The sequence below is a fragment of the Colletotrichum spaethianum genome, assembly GCF_022836535.1.
Source record: "Colletotrichum spaethianum MAFF 239500 DNA, contig12, whole genome shotgun sequence".
Taxonomy (NCBI): domain Eukaryota; kingdom Fungi; phylum Ascomycota; class Sordariomycetes; order Glomerellales; family Glomerellaceae; genus Colletotrichum; species Colletotrichum spaethianum.
Window position 1 is genome coordinate 378119 of NW_026054782.1, and position 14911 is coordinate 393029.

At 50.1% G+C, this 14911-nt stretch overlaps 3 protein-coding genes across 3 annotated transcripts; 2 read left to right on the top strand and 1 right to left on the bottom strand.

Moving 5' to 3' along the window:
- Positions 1 to 6524: 6524 nt before the first annotated feature.
- On the top strand, positions 6525 to 8010 carry ColSpa_05432 (uncharacterized protein; the record flags this gene model as incomplete). Its single annotated transcript, XM_049271644.1, has 6 exons — positions 6525 to 6635; positions 6691 to 6786; positions 6848 to 6884; positions 6938 to 7005; positions 7079 to 7479; positions 7551 to 8010. The coding sequence occupies 6 exons, from the start codon at positions 6525 to 6527 to the stop codon at positions 8008 to 8010; spliced, it is 1173 nt and encodes a 390-aa protein (XP_049127601.1).
- Positions 8011 to 10533: 2523 nt separating this feature from the next.
- ColSpa_05433 (tetraketide alpha-pyrone reductase 2) lies at positions 10534 to 11671 on the top strand (the record flags this gene model as incomplete). The annotated part of the gene is made up of 2 exons (XM_049271645.1): positions 10534 to 10927; positions 11019 to 11671. The coding sequence occupies 2 exons, from the start codon at positions 10534 to 10536 to the stop codon at positions 11669 to 11671; spliced, it is 1047 nt and encodes a 348-aa protein (XP_049127602.1).
- Positions 11672 to 12910: 1239 nt separating this feature from the next.
- Positions 12911 to 14476, bottom strand: ColSpa_05434 (uncharacterized protein; the record flags this gene model as incomplete). The annotated part of the gene is made up of 5 exons (XM_049271646.1): positions 12911 to 12987; positions 13085 to 13739; positions 13799 to 14113; positions 14165 to 14196; positions 14407 to 14476. The coding sequence occupies 5 exons, from the start codon at positions 14474 to 14476 to the stop codon at positions 12911 to 12913; spliced, it is 1149 nt and encodes a 382-aa protein (XP_049127603.1).
- Between the last annotated feature and the right edge of the window lie 435 nt (positions 14477 to 14911).

The following is a 14911-nucleotide window of genomic DNA, read 5'->3' on the forward strand; positions in this document are numbered from 1 at the left end:
CAGTCAACTGCCGTTGGTCGGCCAGTGTTCGCGGGAATTTGCCAGAGAGGGGTCTAAGGGCTTCGGGGTGGGCTCTGGACGAGGGTTCGGAGACGCGAGACGTTGCGCTGGGGAGCCCATCGGAGATGGGGCGGCCCAGCCAATGGCCCGTAATCCAGGGATCCGGGGGTTAAACGGCGGTGTGTTCAGGGGTAGGTATGGAAGATGGGGAACAAAGCGTGCAGGCGGATGAGATCGCGCGAAGCCTCATCGAGCGAGGAGGGGAAGTCTTGCTTGCAGTGACAGCTGCTTAAATGCCTGGTGGGACGAAGTACGAACGCCTCGTCTTTTCAGGCACGTGGGCGAGTGGGAGCTCGTCTAGCACAGACCGCCGTCTATCTCCGGTCCTCGATAACCCAGGGGGTTTGTACCGGCTGCTTCTAATCATGCAGAAAAGTTCAACGCCACCAGATGCTATGGCCTCCTATGTCGAGTGGTATTTGGCCACTCAACAAGTACCACTGTCTCTGAAATCGCCCTCCCTTATCGTACATGTTCGCCGCCCTCGCCATCTGATGGGCCTGCCACGAAGACGGCTCAATAACGCCAGTGAATCGTGGCTGTCTAAGGAGTTCGCTTGACTGATACCCCCCCTCTAATCGTACAGTACGAGCCTGTAGCAGTTACTCAGAGTGCACACATCATCGCCCCGGCCGAACTCCATCTGGCAAGATGCCAGGATAACCCGCTCTTCGTCCTAAAGAAACACCAGTCCGAGTTTGGTCGTATGGCCTTGTCAAGCCTAGTCGAGGCCTTGGCTATCATCTTCCGTCTTTCCGATCCAAAACTTCGGCCGAGGAACTGCCCTCGTCGATGAAGTTCCGGACGAGCTAGGCCTTGGGGTTTCACCTTCTGCCGCACCCCAGGCTGCATAGTCACCTGTACGGCGTATGATGGTGACCCTGATTGTTCCTGGCTCCTCAGGGACAACGAGTTAGAGGATGGCTGCCAGGACCGTAATGCCTAAGACGTATTCACGGTCGCGTGTAGAGTATATAGATAGTTAAGAAAGGGGTTGATCTCTGGCCCTCAGGGCCCCAATGGATAGAGACCAAAAGTTCCAGAACGAGGCTCATGGCAGCCAGCCAGCATGATCCGTTTATGACTATGGGAGTGTTTCACTCCCCGGCAGCTGCAGAAGTGAGGACGGCAAGGACGTCTTTATCTACCCGGCCTTCTCTCTCAGACCTGATGATCTTGTATTCATGCTCGGCCGTGTGTTAATCTAGGGCCTAGTTCGGTGTTGGGGGGAAGTTGCTGCCCGGGTCGGATCCAGCACAGCAAAGAATACCAGGGGTTGCTGCGCGATTTATCAATGCGAGGGGTCTTCGAGCCAGCCGCCGATGAAGTATCGATATCTTGACGTGAGCTTGTAGCGCCCATGTGGTTGGGCTTGATGCCAAGGTGACAAATCCATAGGAGGGCGTACGCATGATCCGTCGGGTACGTGGCGTAGTTTCATGATTTGTGAAATACTTCCTAAGGCACCCATCATATAACCCTGAGTCGATGGGCGTTGCGTTTTCGCTCGTGTACTTGCTCACACTCCTTCTGGTCGTCTTCAATTATCCAAGTAGCATGTATAAGGCATCTCATGGCAGGACGTCGTTTACAAGACATTTCCATGAGAACTGTGACAGCTCTCTAAAGCGTTCGATCATGACGGTCGTCGTGACAACTTCTGAAGAGAAAGATTTTACGCACGTGTGCTGTGTTGTACGAATGCTGCGCTCCACGCCCTCCAGAGTCGTATCGAGTGGTCCGGTGCAACGAAAGTGGATTCACGCGTGAGTGATATCTCGTGGGATATCGGAATACTGATCTAGTAATGGTCTCTAAGAACTTGAAAATTGGTTCCCACGTATATGTCTCTCACAAAACTCGGGTTGATATCGACGGGAACCCGAGTCCGAGAAATTTTATCCATATCAGGACTTCCTTCCCGTTTGAACACAATGTTTTGAAAGGCCTCAAAAGGCAAGGAGCAGGTTCTGAGGACCGGACCACACCGGTATGACATTGGCGGAGCTGAGGATTTTAGACCGGCCGAATCAATGCATGCGGCGTCGGCCCGTAAAAGGAACCTCAATGTTCCAATAGGTGTTACATTCCTGTGCGCCGTCCACTGACCAGGCACATAATGCAGAGCCGCCTCGGGGTTGAAAGTTGCATTGAAGACGACGTCCTCAAGATCCGAGCTGCCTACTGAACTCGCGTCACGCTCATTGGACACATCGTCGATATCTGAGCATCTCCACAGACGTACGGGAGCGCGCGAAATTTAGAGGTTCGTCGGTGTGGGAGACTGCTCGGAGGCGACAGCGGACCGGGCGTGGATCATCGTCAAATGGGACCCGCTCAAGGACCCGAGTGTCGGAGTGTGCAGGATTGAGCCGCCGGCGGAACGGTGGCGGTGATCGACACTGCGGAATGCCGAAAGCCCGTGTCTCGAACATTATGGGTAAACAGAAGGGTTTGTTAGCCGAAGGATGAGCTGTGGGGAGACTTTTGCTTTACGACCCCTGAAGTGAGCCATTGTTCGCTGTCAAGAAAGAGGCCCATGTCGCTCTGGCACGTGGCCTGCTTACACTACAGAGTAAGCATAGGGCGGAATTCTTTAGACCCTTTCGAATCGTCAGTGAGACGGTTCCGGACAGAGTTTATTTGCGGTTGTTGCGGGAGGGAGGGTTGCGCATTAGGGCTAGTCTGGCTAACTTCTGCAGTGACTAAGATACGAGGCGTCTTTATTCAGCGCCTGGTTCCTCATTCAACCAGGATTGGATCCTTTCGCCTCCCCAACCTGCATGTCGTGTGGTCTCAGCGGTCATTGAATCTTGCCAGGCCCCATGGAGGTGCGTAGTGTAATGAACCGACCGAGCATGGGTCTCGCGTGTTGGAACAGGCCCATGATCAGTGGTATTGGGGGCTGCCGCAAATCCGATGATCCTCCCTGCAAGAGTCCTACCCTCTGAATGGTCAAGGATGAGCGAAGTTACAGCAACGGGCTGACGTCCTGGGCCTCTCTATTTAGTCACTGCGGTTGCTTTGGAACGATGATACCGTCCGGTCGTTCTCGAAGAACAGCAGAAATGGGTAAGGTAGCCATCACCGGGGTTTCTGAAGCCAACAGGTACGCGTGGAACTCTGGCCGTGCAGGTAGTGAAGGAAGTCGGTGATCATCTAACGGGCTGGAGGAACGTGCGGCAGCGGATATCACGGCGCAGATGGGGGACGACAGGCGATTATTCCAGTTCGAGGAAACAATGGTAGGATCATTACTCGTGAGGGTTGTTGGCGCAGGGAGTATTTGATTACGTTGCCATGGGCATCTCCAACTCGGAAAGCTGGGAGCCGCCGGCAAGGTGGCAGTGAACCGTCCATCGGGACTTTTTGCCGTCCAGCTCTTTACGATGATGATGACGATGGAAGAGATGATCATTCGTGCCGAGTACGACGTCGAGGAGGGGATGGGAGGGTTTGCTTCAGCCGCGGAGGGTCGAACTCGAGGCCTTTTTGCAAGGCTTGGCTTCAACTCCAGAACTGACAGGTTTCAGCGACGCTAACATGGTGGTGCATCGATTGGCGATTGCGATACACCTGTTCGCGCAAGGCTTCAGCTGAGTGAGAAGGACTGTTCGTAATGTGGCACCGAGCTGTTCTGCCTGCCGACATGGTGCATCGGAAATCCAAAGTGGATAACCCTTTCTCGATTTGTTTCATGGGGGATGAAAGGATGGAGCGGCTAGACCTCTTGAAGGCGGTTCCACAGAGGGCTTATTTTGTCAGTTGCTTCGTCAAGATTCGTCAAAGACTTTGGAACAGAGAGGTCGGACTCTCAGTCGGACTCTACTCTCATGCCCTTACCTGTTCTTAGTGCAGTGTACGTCTTCTTCGATCGGGACGAACTTCTCCGCTGTGGGTTTGTTTGACAGGGTCGCAGTGTGGCCCCACTGAGAGAATACCTAGTGAAGTTCCATCGCACAGAATCGGCAGATTTCAGTCATCTGTGGATAATTCTTTGGAAATGGGCGATCATGGAACGCGACGAGAACCAAAGTTCCCCGAGCGGGTTTGACTCGGGTGACAGGGTGGCAGCTGTCGAACTGTCGAACTGTCGAACTCTGAGCTAAAGCTTCCCCATACTAGACCAAGGAGAGGACTGAGCGCCCACCCAGGAATAGGCCTGTGTGACTTGGTTAGCGTCGATGTTTCTGACGCATAGGCCTTGTGGTCGCGTTCAATTCAACCATCCTTCTCCCTTCGGAAGTGACCCGTCGAGGAGGTGTCGGGCAAGTGGCTTAAAATTGGTTGCAATATCATTGTAGGCGGTGACAGGTGTTGCACTGGACCGTACAAATCCACAGGGCCTGAGTCAAACACTCAGCAGTGATTTACTGTTTTTCTTGCCTGGCGAGTCGTGCAGTACTGGTTCACATTACCTTTGCTCGGCGGATTTAAACGGTTGCCTGACGGGTTTACTCGCGCTTCTGTTCGGTGAATCTCAAATCCGTGAGGTGATTGCTCTCATATGAGTCGAGTCAGAAAGTTAATAGATTGGCAAGCCTCAGGGACTGACATTCAGATATTACCATACACAGGCGCTGAGCACATGACGAACCATTTCAATGGGCGGTGCTCTTATGGTACCCGCATCATCTTATTGCGTTGCGTCATGGCCTATCGCCATCGGCAGAAGCACACGAGCTGCGAGCGAAGTCTGTACTAGGCCCTAGAGATGATATTTGCTTGTAACCGTCATCAATCTACGGGCCCCCAGCAATCCAAGAGCACCTGCAACCAGTAGACTTTGGTGCATTCCAACAAAAGCAAAACCAGTAAAAGAAATATAGCCAAGCTAGTCGCCTCAGGTCTGCTTATCGATGCACTACCTCGGGCTTGCAAACTGTTCCTCGTCGTGCAGATTCGTCGCAACACTTTCCTCGGATCGCGATTGTAAACGAGGAATCATTAAGCCTGCTACTGTAACTACGTGAGTTCTCTCCTGTCCACTAAGACATGTCACTTGTCGCAATCTGAATCGCACCAATGCTCCGATTTTATTTATGTCAACCCATGCGACTGTAGGAGGGAGGTGATTTCCGATCTAGATCTTGTTTCCAGTCTCACAACTTTTGAGGATATTAGTTGCGTGTACGGTGCCTTAGGACAGCAGTACAATCTATGCTCCTTGTGGAAATTTTGACCGAGAAATTATGACGTTATACTTGACTCGCTCGATTGCGGAGTGCAGTCCATACTCCCGACGCAAGCGCCTGCAGATCGCCAGGCCAGAGATCTCAATGGACGCTGCAACTGCGGCTTTCCTTGACAAAACACCACTCTCAAGAATGTTGGTTAACCGACCTCGCATCGTCGAGAAGATCACGTAGACCGTTGTCACAGTTGGAACACTACCGTGCTCTTAACTCCATCAATTAATTGCCAGCGAGAGTGACACTGAAACGCGCCGTGGGCCCAGTGATGTGCGCTGCTAATGACTCGAGTTCTCGTTGCAGGGCAAGGAACCGGGATGCTCAGGCGATCCTCACCCCTACTGCATAGAATTCGAATTCTTTAGATCGTGGAGTTTGCAATCTCTCTTTTTTTCTTCTTTTTTTTCCTTTTTTTTTTCCTTTTTTTTTTTTTCTCGCCGTAGGTGGTTGAGCGCTTGCCCCTCAGCAACCGTGGCGTATCGGAAAGAGAATTTGCCCATGTTAGGCGGTCGTGCTCGTGGTTAGACAAACCCAGGTCTTGCTCGTCCATGCTTCTGAACCTTTTGGACAAACACAGTGAGGCATGGATGTCAAAAACGTGGTTATCCTCTCAAGTACGGATACAAATGAGGGTATTGGCCAGGCTTACGGATTCGTAAATCCACAAACCTACCAGGGCTACCCAGCTGTTTAATTGGACAAAAACGGGTTTACGCATGTCTCCCAGTAAAAACTACCATGCAAAGGAGGGCCGAGGTTGCATTCGCACAGACTATATCAGGGGATACCAGACAGAGGGATCAGCACGGCATCGTGGGCCGCTGGGGCTCGAGCGAACGTGATGCTAGTCTACATTTTAGCCTACCACTCGAAAGCAGTTGTCGCTTTCCATGTGGTTAGAATCTTCCTTGCTGGAAGAGAAAGGGGGCGGTTTGGGCTGTGGAGTCGAAGAACACAGAGTCCGCGACCCGCCTTGTCATGTCCAGTCTTATCAGCATACCCGGCATATGGCAAGCCATGCCAAAGGCAGAGTGCGGACCCTCTGTTCGTCTGCGCAGCGCAGTGTTATATTAACAACCATCTCCACGGGACGGGTCTCCTAGAAGTCTCGCTCTAGTGACCCGGCACTTCTTTTCGTTTTCCCTTCAAGAAGGGATGGAGCTTGCTCTATTCATAGTCCTTCTTTGCTTTGACTTCTGATAACTTGCATTGCTGATCGGCACTCTCAACTTGCTACAAGCGGATGCTAGGCCTTGCTCCTTGGTCATAACCATGGACGGAGCGACGATTCAAAGGCTGTTTGGAACAGCGGATAACTCGGGCGAGCCGGAGCCGTTAGTGAACAAGAAGGGCACAATTCTGGGCGTTGTGATCAGCTTCACGGTTAGTTAAATATGACACACAGGCGCGAAGCAGAGGTATTGACGAATGTTTCCAGGCTTTCGCATGGGTATGCGTCGCGTTCCGCATGCATGTGCGTGCCAAGGTGGTTAAGTCTTTGGGATGGGATGACTTCTTTGTGATATTGTCACTGGTGAGTTGCCCGACTCTTTACAGAGCAAAGGGCGAGCACCATAACTAAAAATAAATTGCAGTTATCGATAACGACGGGCTCAGTTGGAATTTGTATCGGTAAGCATTGATCAACGCTCTTGAGCACATCCGAAATGCTGACTGTTTATTAGCAACCAAGTTTGGTATGGGCAAGCACATATACACTCTGTCTGCAGAGGAAGTTCAGGGCTATCTACGAGTACGTCCGTTCATGAGCATGCCGACGTTGGAACCCTCATGACCTTTTCTAACACGATCGCCTCCTGAACTAGACTTTCTACGTATCAAACGCCTCCTACCAGATGTCGACCGCCTTCATCAAGATTTCCCTCCTTTTTCAGTACCTTCGCATATTCGATCAGCCATCTTTCACCAGGCGCCTCTGCATCTACACCATTATTTTTGTATGCGTATGGGCCACGACCTACGGATTCCTAGCCTGGGTTCCCTGTGTTCCAGTGAAAGCCTACTGGGACTGGTCTATTCCGGCCAGCCGGTGGGCATACGGATCTCTTAACGCCGAGATCTTCTCGGCTACGTACGAAAGCCATTCTGCAGTCAACATCGCCCTCGATCTGCTGGTGCTGGGAATCCCGGTGCCGCTCTATTTCAAGCAAGATGCCCCGCTCAAGTCTAAACTCGGTCTGCTTGCACTACTTGGCATTGGCATAGCGTGCGTATACCGTCATGGACATACCCAATTCTTCTCGATGGCTATGAGCTGACCAAGGAACTCTCCAACAGAGTCAATGGTGTCTCTTTAGTGCGTTTCATCACCATTCTGCAACACCGCAGCGCCACATACCCGACGCTCGATTTTCCCTGGTACGGTCCCGTTAGCATCGTCCTTGCCTGCGTCGAAGTCGACCTGGCCATGGTTGCCAGCAGCGTTCCCATTTTCTGGCCTGTCTTGCGGCAACGATTCCCCGGCATCTTCGTCACCAAGGAGGTCGAGGTCACGCGCGAAGCTCGGAGACTGGAAAGCGTCGAGCTCGACGATGACATAGGAACCGAGGAGGGCCGGAGATCGAGAGTAGGCAGCGAGGCAAGTCTTCGACAAGACACCCGAAAGACCGCTGTACGGTATATGGATGATTTTGTGGCAAACCAAGTTGATCCTTTGAGGAGAAGTAAAAGTGTGGTGACGGAGGTTAAGGCGGGCGACGTGGATGCCGATGGTAAATGGTGGGCAAAAGGCCCCTGAGCAAAGTCCATAGTCTGAATTTGGAGCATCTTGTGGTGATTTAATCAACTATGAGGCACCAGCTGTGTGGACCTTGTTCACCCTTTGCGCAGTAGAAATGTTTCGATCCTATATAAACCGAGCACGCCGACGTATGGGGGGGTTATGCATGAGAGGTTTGCATGCGATACTGGTCTTCTCGATCTATACACATCCGCTACCGGATTCCGCAGACTACAATTACCTAAGCATGACCGGCATGACCGGGCAGATGCGGAAAAGAAGGGAGAATGCGAGTGAAGCAATGAGATGGTCTGTTATTGTAGCCATAGATAAAGTGGTCCTTCGTCTTGCTGTTCATTATCATGGACCTTCATCCCACATGGCTATCTATTCAATTTCCAAGTCCTGTTTGATCCTCCAACATAACACTCTTGCAGTATCCGGTTTAGTTTATGAGGCTCGGATGAGGTCCATGGTTTAGGAGCAATGGCTGCATAGTTCGTGCCAAACACACTTACGGTGAAGAAAGCAAGACATGAAGTTGATTCTTCTATTGGGCCAGGCCTAAGTATTTTTGCTCTCGTTTGTGATTTGTTCATCAGGTCACTTAAGCTTAAAGAATTTCAAAGTCTTCAAATCACCGACTGATGATATGAAGAGACCGGAGAGCAGCCAGCAGATGCAAACTTGGGCAAGACAGCCAGTACGAGTCGGGCCAGTGATTCAGCTGGTAAATGCAAGTCATGATAAACGTGAAAACCGCCGTAGCGCACCTCTTGGAGCGAGAAGAGTAAGAAAATATAGTAGCGGCTGACATGGTAATAATACTTTCTCAAATAAGCGAGCAGGAGGAAGAAGTTCGTGATTTCGGTTTCCTAGAATTCTATTGTTGTTCAACTTGATCTCTTGCAGGAAACTCTGCGCTCATTTATGGAATTACCTTTTTAAAGCCCATTTACTGAACCTCAGCATTTCACTAACAGCATGCTACGGCGTTGCTGGCGTTTCATGCTAGTTCCGCCCGACTCTCTTAAGAAGTTGGTCAACACTTCCGTTCAGTAACTTGGCCATTGGATGCCTTGGCTTTGCACCTAGCGAAAAATCTCAAGTTTTCATGGGTAGTTCCCTGGCTATTTCGAACACGATTATCAAGGTTACCGTCGAGTTGGTTTTCGATACCGTCGCTGCAAAGACGTCCTGCGAGAGGCTCAATTCTAGACGACCAAGACTGTAACATATAATTACAATCTTGCTGGGCTTCTTTATCACTCTATTCTAGCTCGCTTGATATGGCATTTACCTAGGGTAAGTACTTTGTCGATCACCAACAAGCCTGGCTTCGGCTCACATGCTCAGTGGATCCAAACGTTCGCAAGGTGACTTACAAAACAACAGCAAGCCTTGAACATAGAGACCTACAAAGTTCTGAATTTATCCAAAGTAATTAGTCAGGATCATACTTTCCTGTCGGATAATACCACGTCCGGAAATCTTAAGATTGGAGACAAGGATGTTCACGAGGGGATGCAGTAGCTTGAACGGTGTGGCGCCTGACCCTTTACCCATCTTCACCACCACCATGTCTTGTACCTCTCAGTGAACTACAATTTACTAGCTTACTCTCTTTTCTTCTGCATGAACATATGAAAAATATGCTTCTAATTATTTATATACCGAGAGCTCTCTACTGTGAGAAGAGCTGTGGCTTCGTTGACAAGCATCCAGAAAGCAGGAGAGGTCTTGTTGAGTAATCACACAACAAACAAAAAACAATGTTGTACATATTTCGCCCATTGAACAATAGAGCAAGATTTTACTTGAGTTAAGTTCTCGATGCGCATAATTAACTAGGATTTTAGAGAGTGTGATAGCGTCGCTCATCCTACCCGATCCGTTTGCCGGACTGTCTCGGAGCTCTGACCCCGCGTCAGTGGGGCAGTTGTGGAGTAGATAGCAGGATATTGAAATGTCAAGTACCGTCCGTTAGCTATCATTGTTCTTGGAAGGTCATGGAATAACAATTGTTCACTGGGAAGCGGATATCGTAGACGAAACAGCCGCTTCGGGCCAAGTCAGAATCACCCAAGGAAAAAGAGTCAAAGGCGCAAGGGCCATTGAACCAAAACAGTATGACTCCGTATACATAAAATAGACAGCCGAAATCGAATGAATGGTTCTGATCTTATAAAGAAGAAACCGGAGACGTACTCTGTAAGCAGGAGCATTCGGTTATGCGCAACAACCGCGAACCTGTTGCGGCGCAACAGAAGTCAAGGCGTCCATGTACAACAACAGGCCCACAGCTCGGCGCTCGGGATCCGCGGACCTAGCGAGCGCCCGAAAAGTTGGAAGACGTACCAGTTATCTATCCGCGGATGCCCGGCGGCGTTCTTACTTATAATTCGGCATGGCTGCTATTGTGGACGGTTTTGGACATTTATGCGGGCAGATGTAGTCGCAAAGTTCAATCTTCAAACGTTGTTAGTTCGCACAAGAGAACACTAGAAGCCACAACCCAAAGTTTGCCTATCTTTTGGCGGCATGGCTGACATTCAGACTCACCTCGTTACCGGTGGGAGCGGCTTTATCGCGCAACACCTAATCAATGGACTGTTACTAAAGGGCTTTTGTGTACATACAACGGTGCGCAGCCTCAACAACGCCAAAAAGGTCGAGGCTTTGAAGGCGCTGCAGGAGAACTACCCGGCCGGTCGACTAAAGCTTTTCGAAGCTGATCTGCTCAAATGGGGCTCATTCAAAGAGGCGATGCAGCAATGCACTGTAGTCCACCATGTCGCATCGCCTTTCATGATGGCAGAGAAGATCAAAGACGGTCAAAAAGAATGTGTTGAACCTGCACTGAAAGGAACCCAGAACGTATTAGCCACAGTTGGGGAAACAGAATCAGTCAAGCGGGTTGTGCTTACATCCACAAGTAAGTGTATCTCCAAGTTACATCCAAATTGATCTATTTGGGAAATTCCTCCTACTCGAAGCTGTTTGGCTAATTTTCAACCAAACCTTAGTCGGTGCGATATTCGGCGATTACGCCGACGTTCAAGATGAGATGGCAGGGACCCTATCCGAAAAATATTTCAACGAGACCAGTACGGTGGAACATAACCCCTATCATTATTCCAAAGTGTTGGCAGAAAAAGAGGCATGGAAAATTGCCAAGCAACAAGATCGATGGGATATGGTGGTTATTTGCCCGGGTCTGGTTCTTGGCCCGCCATTGTCTAAAGGCTCCGACTCGGGCAGCCTGTACCTCATAGATGAGCTCCTGCGCGGGGAACTGTTCTTCGGCGTGCCCAACATCAATTTCGCCACTGTGGACGTGCGGGACGTGGCAACAGCCCACATCAAAGCAGCAGAGACGCCATCGGCTAATGGCCGGTATATTGTAGCGGCCAAGGAAATGGCGACGTTTTTGGAAGTCTCGCGGCTTTTCCGGAGACTGAGCAAGTCTCCGGTCGTCCCTAATCACCAGCTCCCCGACTTCCTCGTTCGTTTAGTGGGACCTTTGTTTGGACTTACCCAGAAGTGGATTTCGAGAAACTTAGGGGTCAGGTTCACCGTGGACAATAGTCGGACGATCACCGAGTTGAACATTGACTTCCGGCCGCTTGAGAAGACCCTCACTGATCATTACCAGGCTTGGAAAGCCTCTCGGAAGTAAGATGCGCGTACGTGTACTTCTGCTATGGTGGACGATGTATCAAACATCGGGACATCATTTCTCAGTATCCCCCGATGTATGACGGATCGGAGGCAACATCTCATATACCAATTTGGATTATTGTTATGGTTTCTTAATTATTCTTTTACGGCGGTTAGAGCTCATTTGATTAACAGCAATGACGTTTGGCTGGTCTCTAATCACATTTCGCCAACACAATTGAGTTTTTGTATGAGCACAGACAAGTCCAAAACGAGCCAAAGGACTTTCGATACCATGTTGAGCGACAATTTCGCTGTATATAAGATAATGCTTCTCGGCTAGGAGCACAGTTAGCCCGGTATCACTATGCGAAGCAAGATCTGCGCCGCATTGCTTCCTTGATGGCGATGGAAGCTTGAATGACAACAGAACCACGTACGGCTATGCTGTGGACTACAAAAACGGACTATTGGCCAACTTAATGCTGTCGTCAAATGGGCCTTTTTGTACTTCTCTTAGGTATGGGAGCCGGATGTATTATGTTAGGAAGGAAGTCCGAGGTCATCTTGCTGAGGTCTCATGTAATTACCCCGAGCTATGACTATACATATTATTGAAGGGCATTATAATTCTGGGGACATTGCCCTTTATGTCTAACCCTGAAACAAACTGAAGGTCAATGATTCAAATCCTACCTCCTCATCGCAACCGCGGCTGAAACCAGGTGCAATCCTTGAACTTGGAACCCGGTTAGGATTGGGATTGATACTTTGCCAATAATACGACCTATTAGCTGTGACTGGTTGCTATTTGAATTCTAAGTCAAGTACAACTGAGTAAAAGGGTACCGGTGCCGTCGGATAGGATCAAGACGGTGCCGAGGATTCAGGATTGGCAGCATAAACAGTTATTGACGGATTCAAAGACCACCCGGTACCACTTGCGTCTGCAGCTGAGACTTGGGGGTCGGATGCCTTGTTTTGGTCTTTAAGCAGGTGAGGACAAGTGTGTATTTATTGATAATAGTTTTAATTGTTTTACATATTCGTTTGTTATAGGAATTATCTCTACTCTTTCTGAGTACAATTTACTTTTTCGAAGGGTGGTGCAACCTGTTGATTCGACTTTTGCCAGCTGGTATAGAGCGCGATTGTTGTGACGACGTCAATGCCTAAACAGCGCGTCTATTGACGTCATCAGCAGCAGACAGTCTTGGAGGCTCAGCGCCAACGTTAGACGAGTGTGACGCTCTGCTCGCTAGTCCGTCGGTGCCATATGCGGGTTGCTCTCGGGGATGGTTATCGCCGGAAGTTCTGGCGGCATTGTGGGACGAACTGTGAGAGACATTGTGGGAAGAGTCATGGGTGTAGTTTTGGTTGGAAGAATCATTGATGTATCGCCTCGCGTCCCCAAGGGCCGAGGAAAGCGTACCCTGAGCATTGTTGATAGCGTTCGAACCCGCCTGCGGCAAGTTCCTTGCATTCTCGGCAGCGTATCCGGACGCATCAGAGGCGTTGCCTCTGACCTTTGAGGACAAATCAGCCGCAGTGTTCTTTCCACTCTTAGTTGCGTTCGAGATGTTGGCTCCGGCGTTCTTGGTATTGTCGACGGCAGCTCCAGAAAGATCAGAGGCGGTATCCCTAGCCTTGGATGACAAGTCGGCTGCTGTTTGCTTTCCATTTTGAGCAGTATTCGAAAGAGACGTTCCGGTGTTTCTGGCCTTATCGGCCGCAGTTCCAGACAAATCGGAGGCAGTGTTCCTTGCTTTTGTTGAAAGATCGACCGCGGCTTGCTTTCCACTCTGCGCCGTATTCGAAACTGTGTTTCCAGCATCGTACGCAGCCTGCTGCGCCTTTGAAGATAGCTCAGAAGCCTTAACTTGGCCGTTCTTGGCAAGTTCCTTGCCCTTTTCCGCCGTCGTGTTGGCGAGCTCTTGAGCACGCACAGTAGCATCCTGGGCTGCCTTACGACCTTGAGGCGAGTTGACGAGAGGCGCAATGAAAACGGAGGTCAAAGCCAAGACAGCCAGCCAAAACGGAGCGAGAACCTGCATGAGTCCGTACAAGGCGGTGAAGCCGATGAAAGCCTGTTGATTGATCAGTCTAATGCGCATGTGTTTACAATGCCCAAGTGAAGGCTACCTACAGCGAAGGCTTTCTCGAGGTCTTGACCGTAGAGAATTCTTTGAGCTTGAATTGCACCAGACTGAATGAGATCATGAATGTCCTTTAATGTGGCATTGAGGGTAGACTCGTTGAAAGTCTTGTACTCCTTGGGCCGGAGACGGGTGGACAACGAATCGGAGCTGAATGATCGGCTAGCGAACTCCGTAACAGAAACAACTCCAAGAGTAGTCATTCCAGCCTTGAGCGCCCATTGAGTGAGAGGCAAATAGTGCGCTCCAAATAGAACGCCAAGAGCAGCGAAGTATGTACCCAGCGTACGAAGGGGATCCTCCCACTACGAGAGTTGTCAGCAATAATAGGATGGAAAATTAGGTGAGCAACTAACGCTGATATACTTGTAGAGGCTGTCTTGATGAGCTATAGTACCGCGGTTGTCAGTACCATCAACACCTTGTGTCAATCATGGTGTGTCTGTGCCTACCAAGAACCTGCTTCAACGGACCATCCTGCTCAGGAGTCGGATGCGATCTCTCACGCAGCGCGCGTTGGATTGTTGAAGTGACTACAACAGAGATTAACCGTCAGTATGCAAACAATTAATGTTCGATAATTTACCAGCGGACTCACTTTGCTCCGTGTCCTGGCTGCTCTGATCGCCATCTTCGTTGTGCAGAACAACAACAGTTGGTTCACCCATGGTGATAGATTGATTATGTGAAGTACGTGGCTGTTGGCGAAATTTGTGTACTGAATGATGGCTTCACGTCAATGTTGTAAGTGAGAGTTAATCGATTCTTTGTAAATACAATTGGAGAATGCATGCAAGACGAGAGTGCAAATAATCGGCCAAAGCAGTTTCTTTTTGTTCTTCACACCCAGAACTAACATACGCCAAGCTTGCCTCCCGTTCCCTGCGATTAATTACGTTGCGCATTGCATCATGTTGACACACATTGACATTAGTGAGGGGATGATGACCGCCAATCTTCGTGACGTCGCTTAGTGGTCATTTGGCTGTGCCTCGCAGCAAAATCAGATAATGCTTAGCTTCCGCCGTGCGATGATGACGAGGAGGCGGAATGTCGCACGCGAGCACACACGAGCACGGAATACGCAATTGGATTTCTGAGGC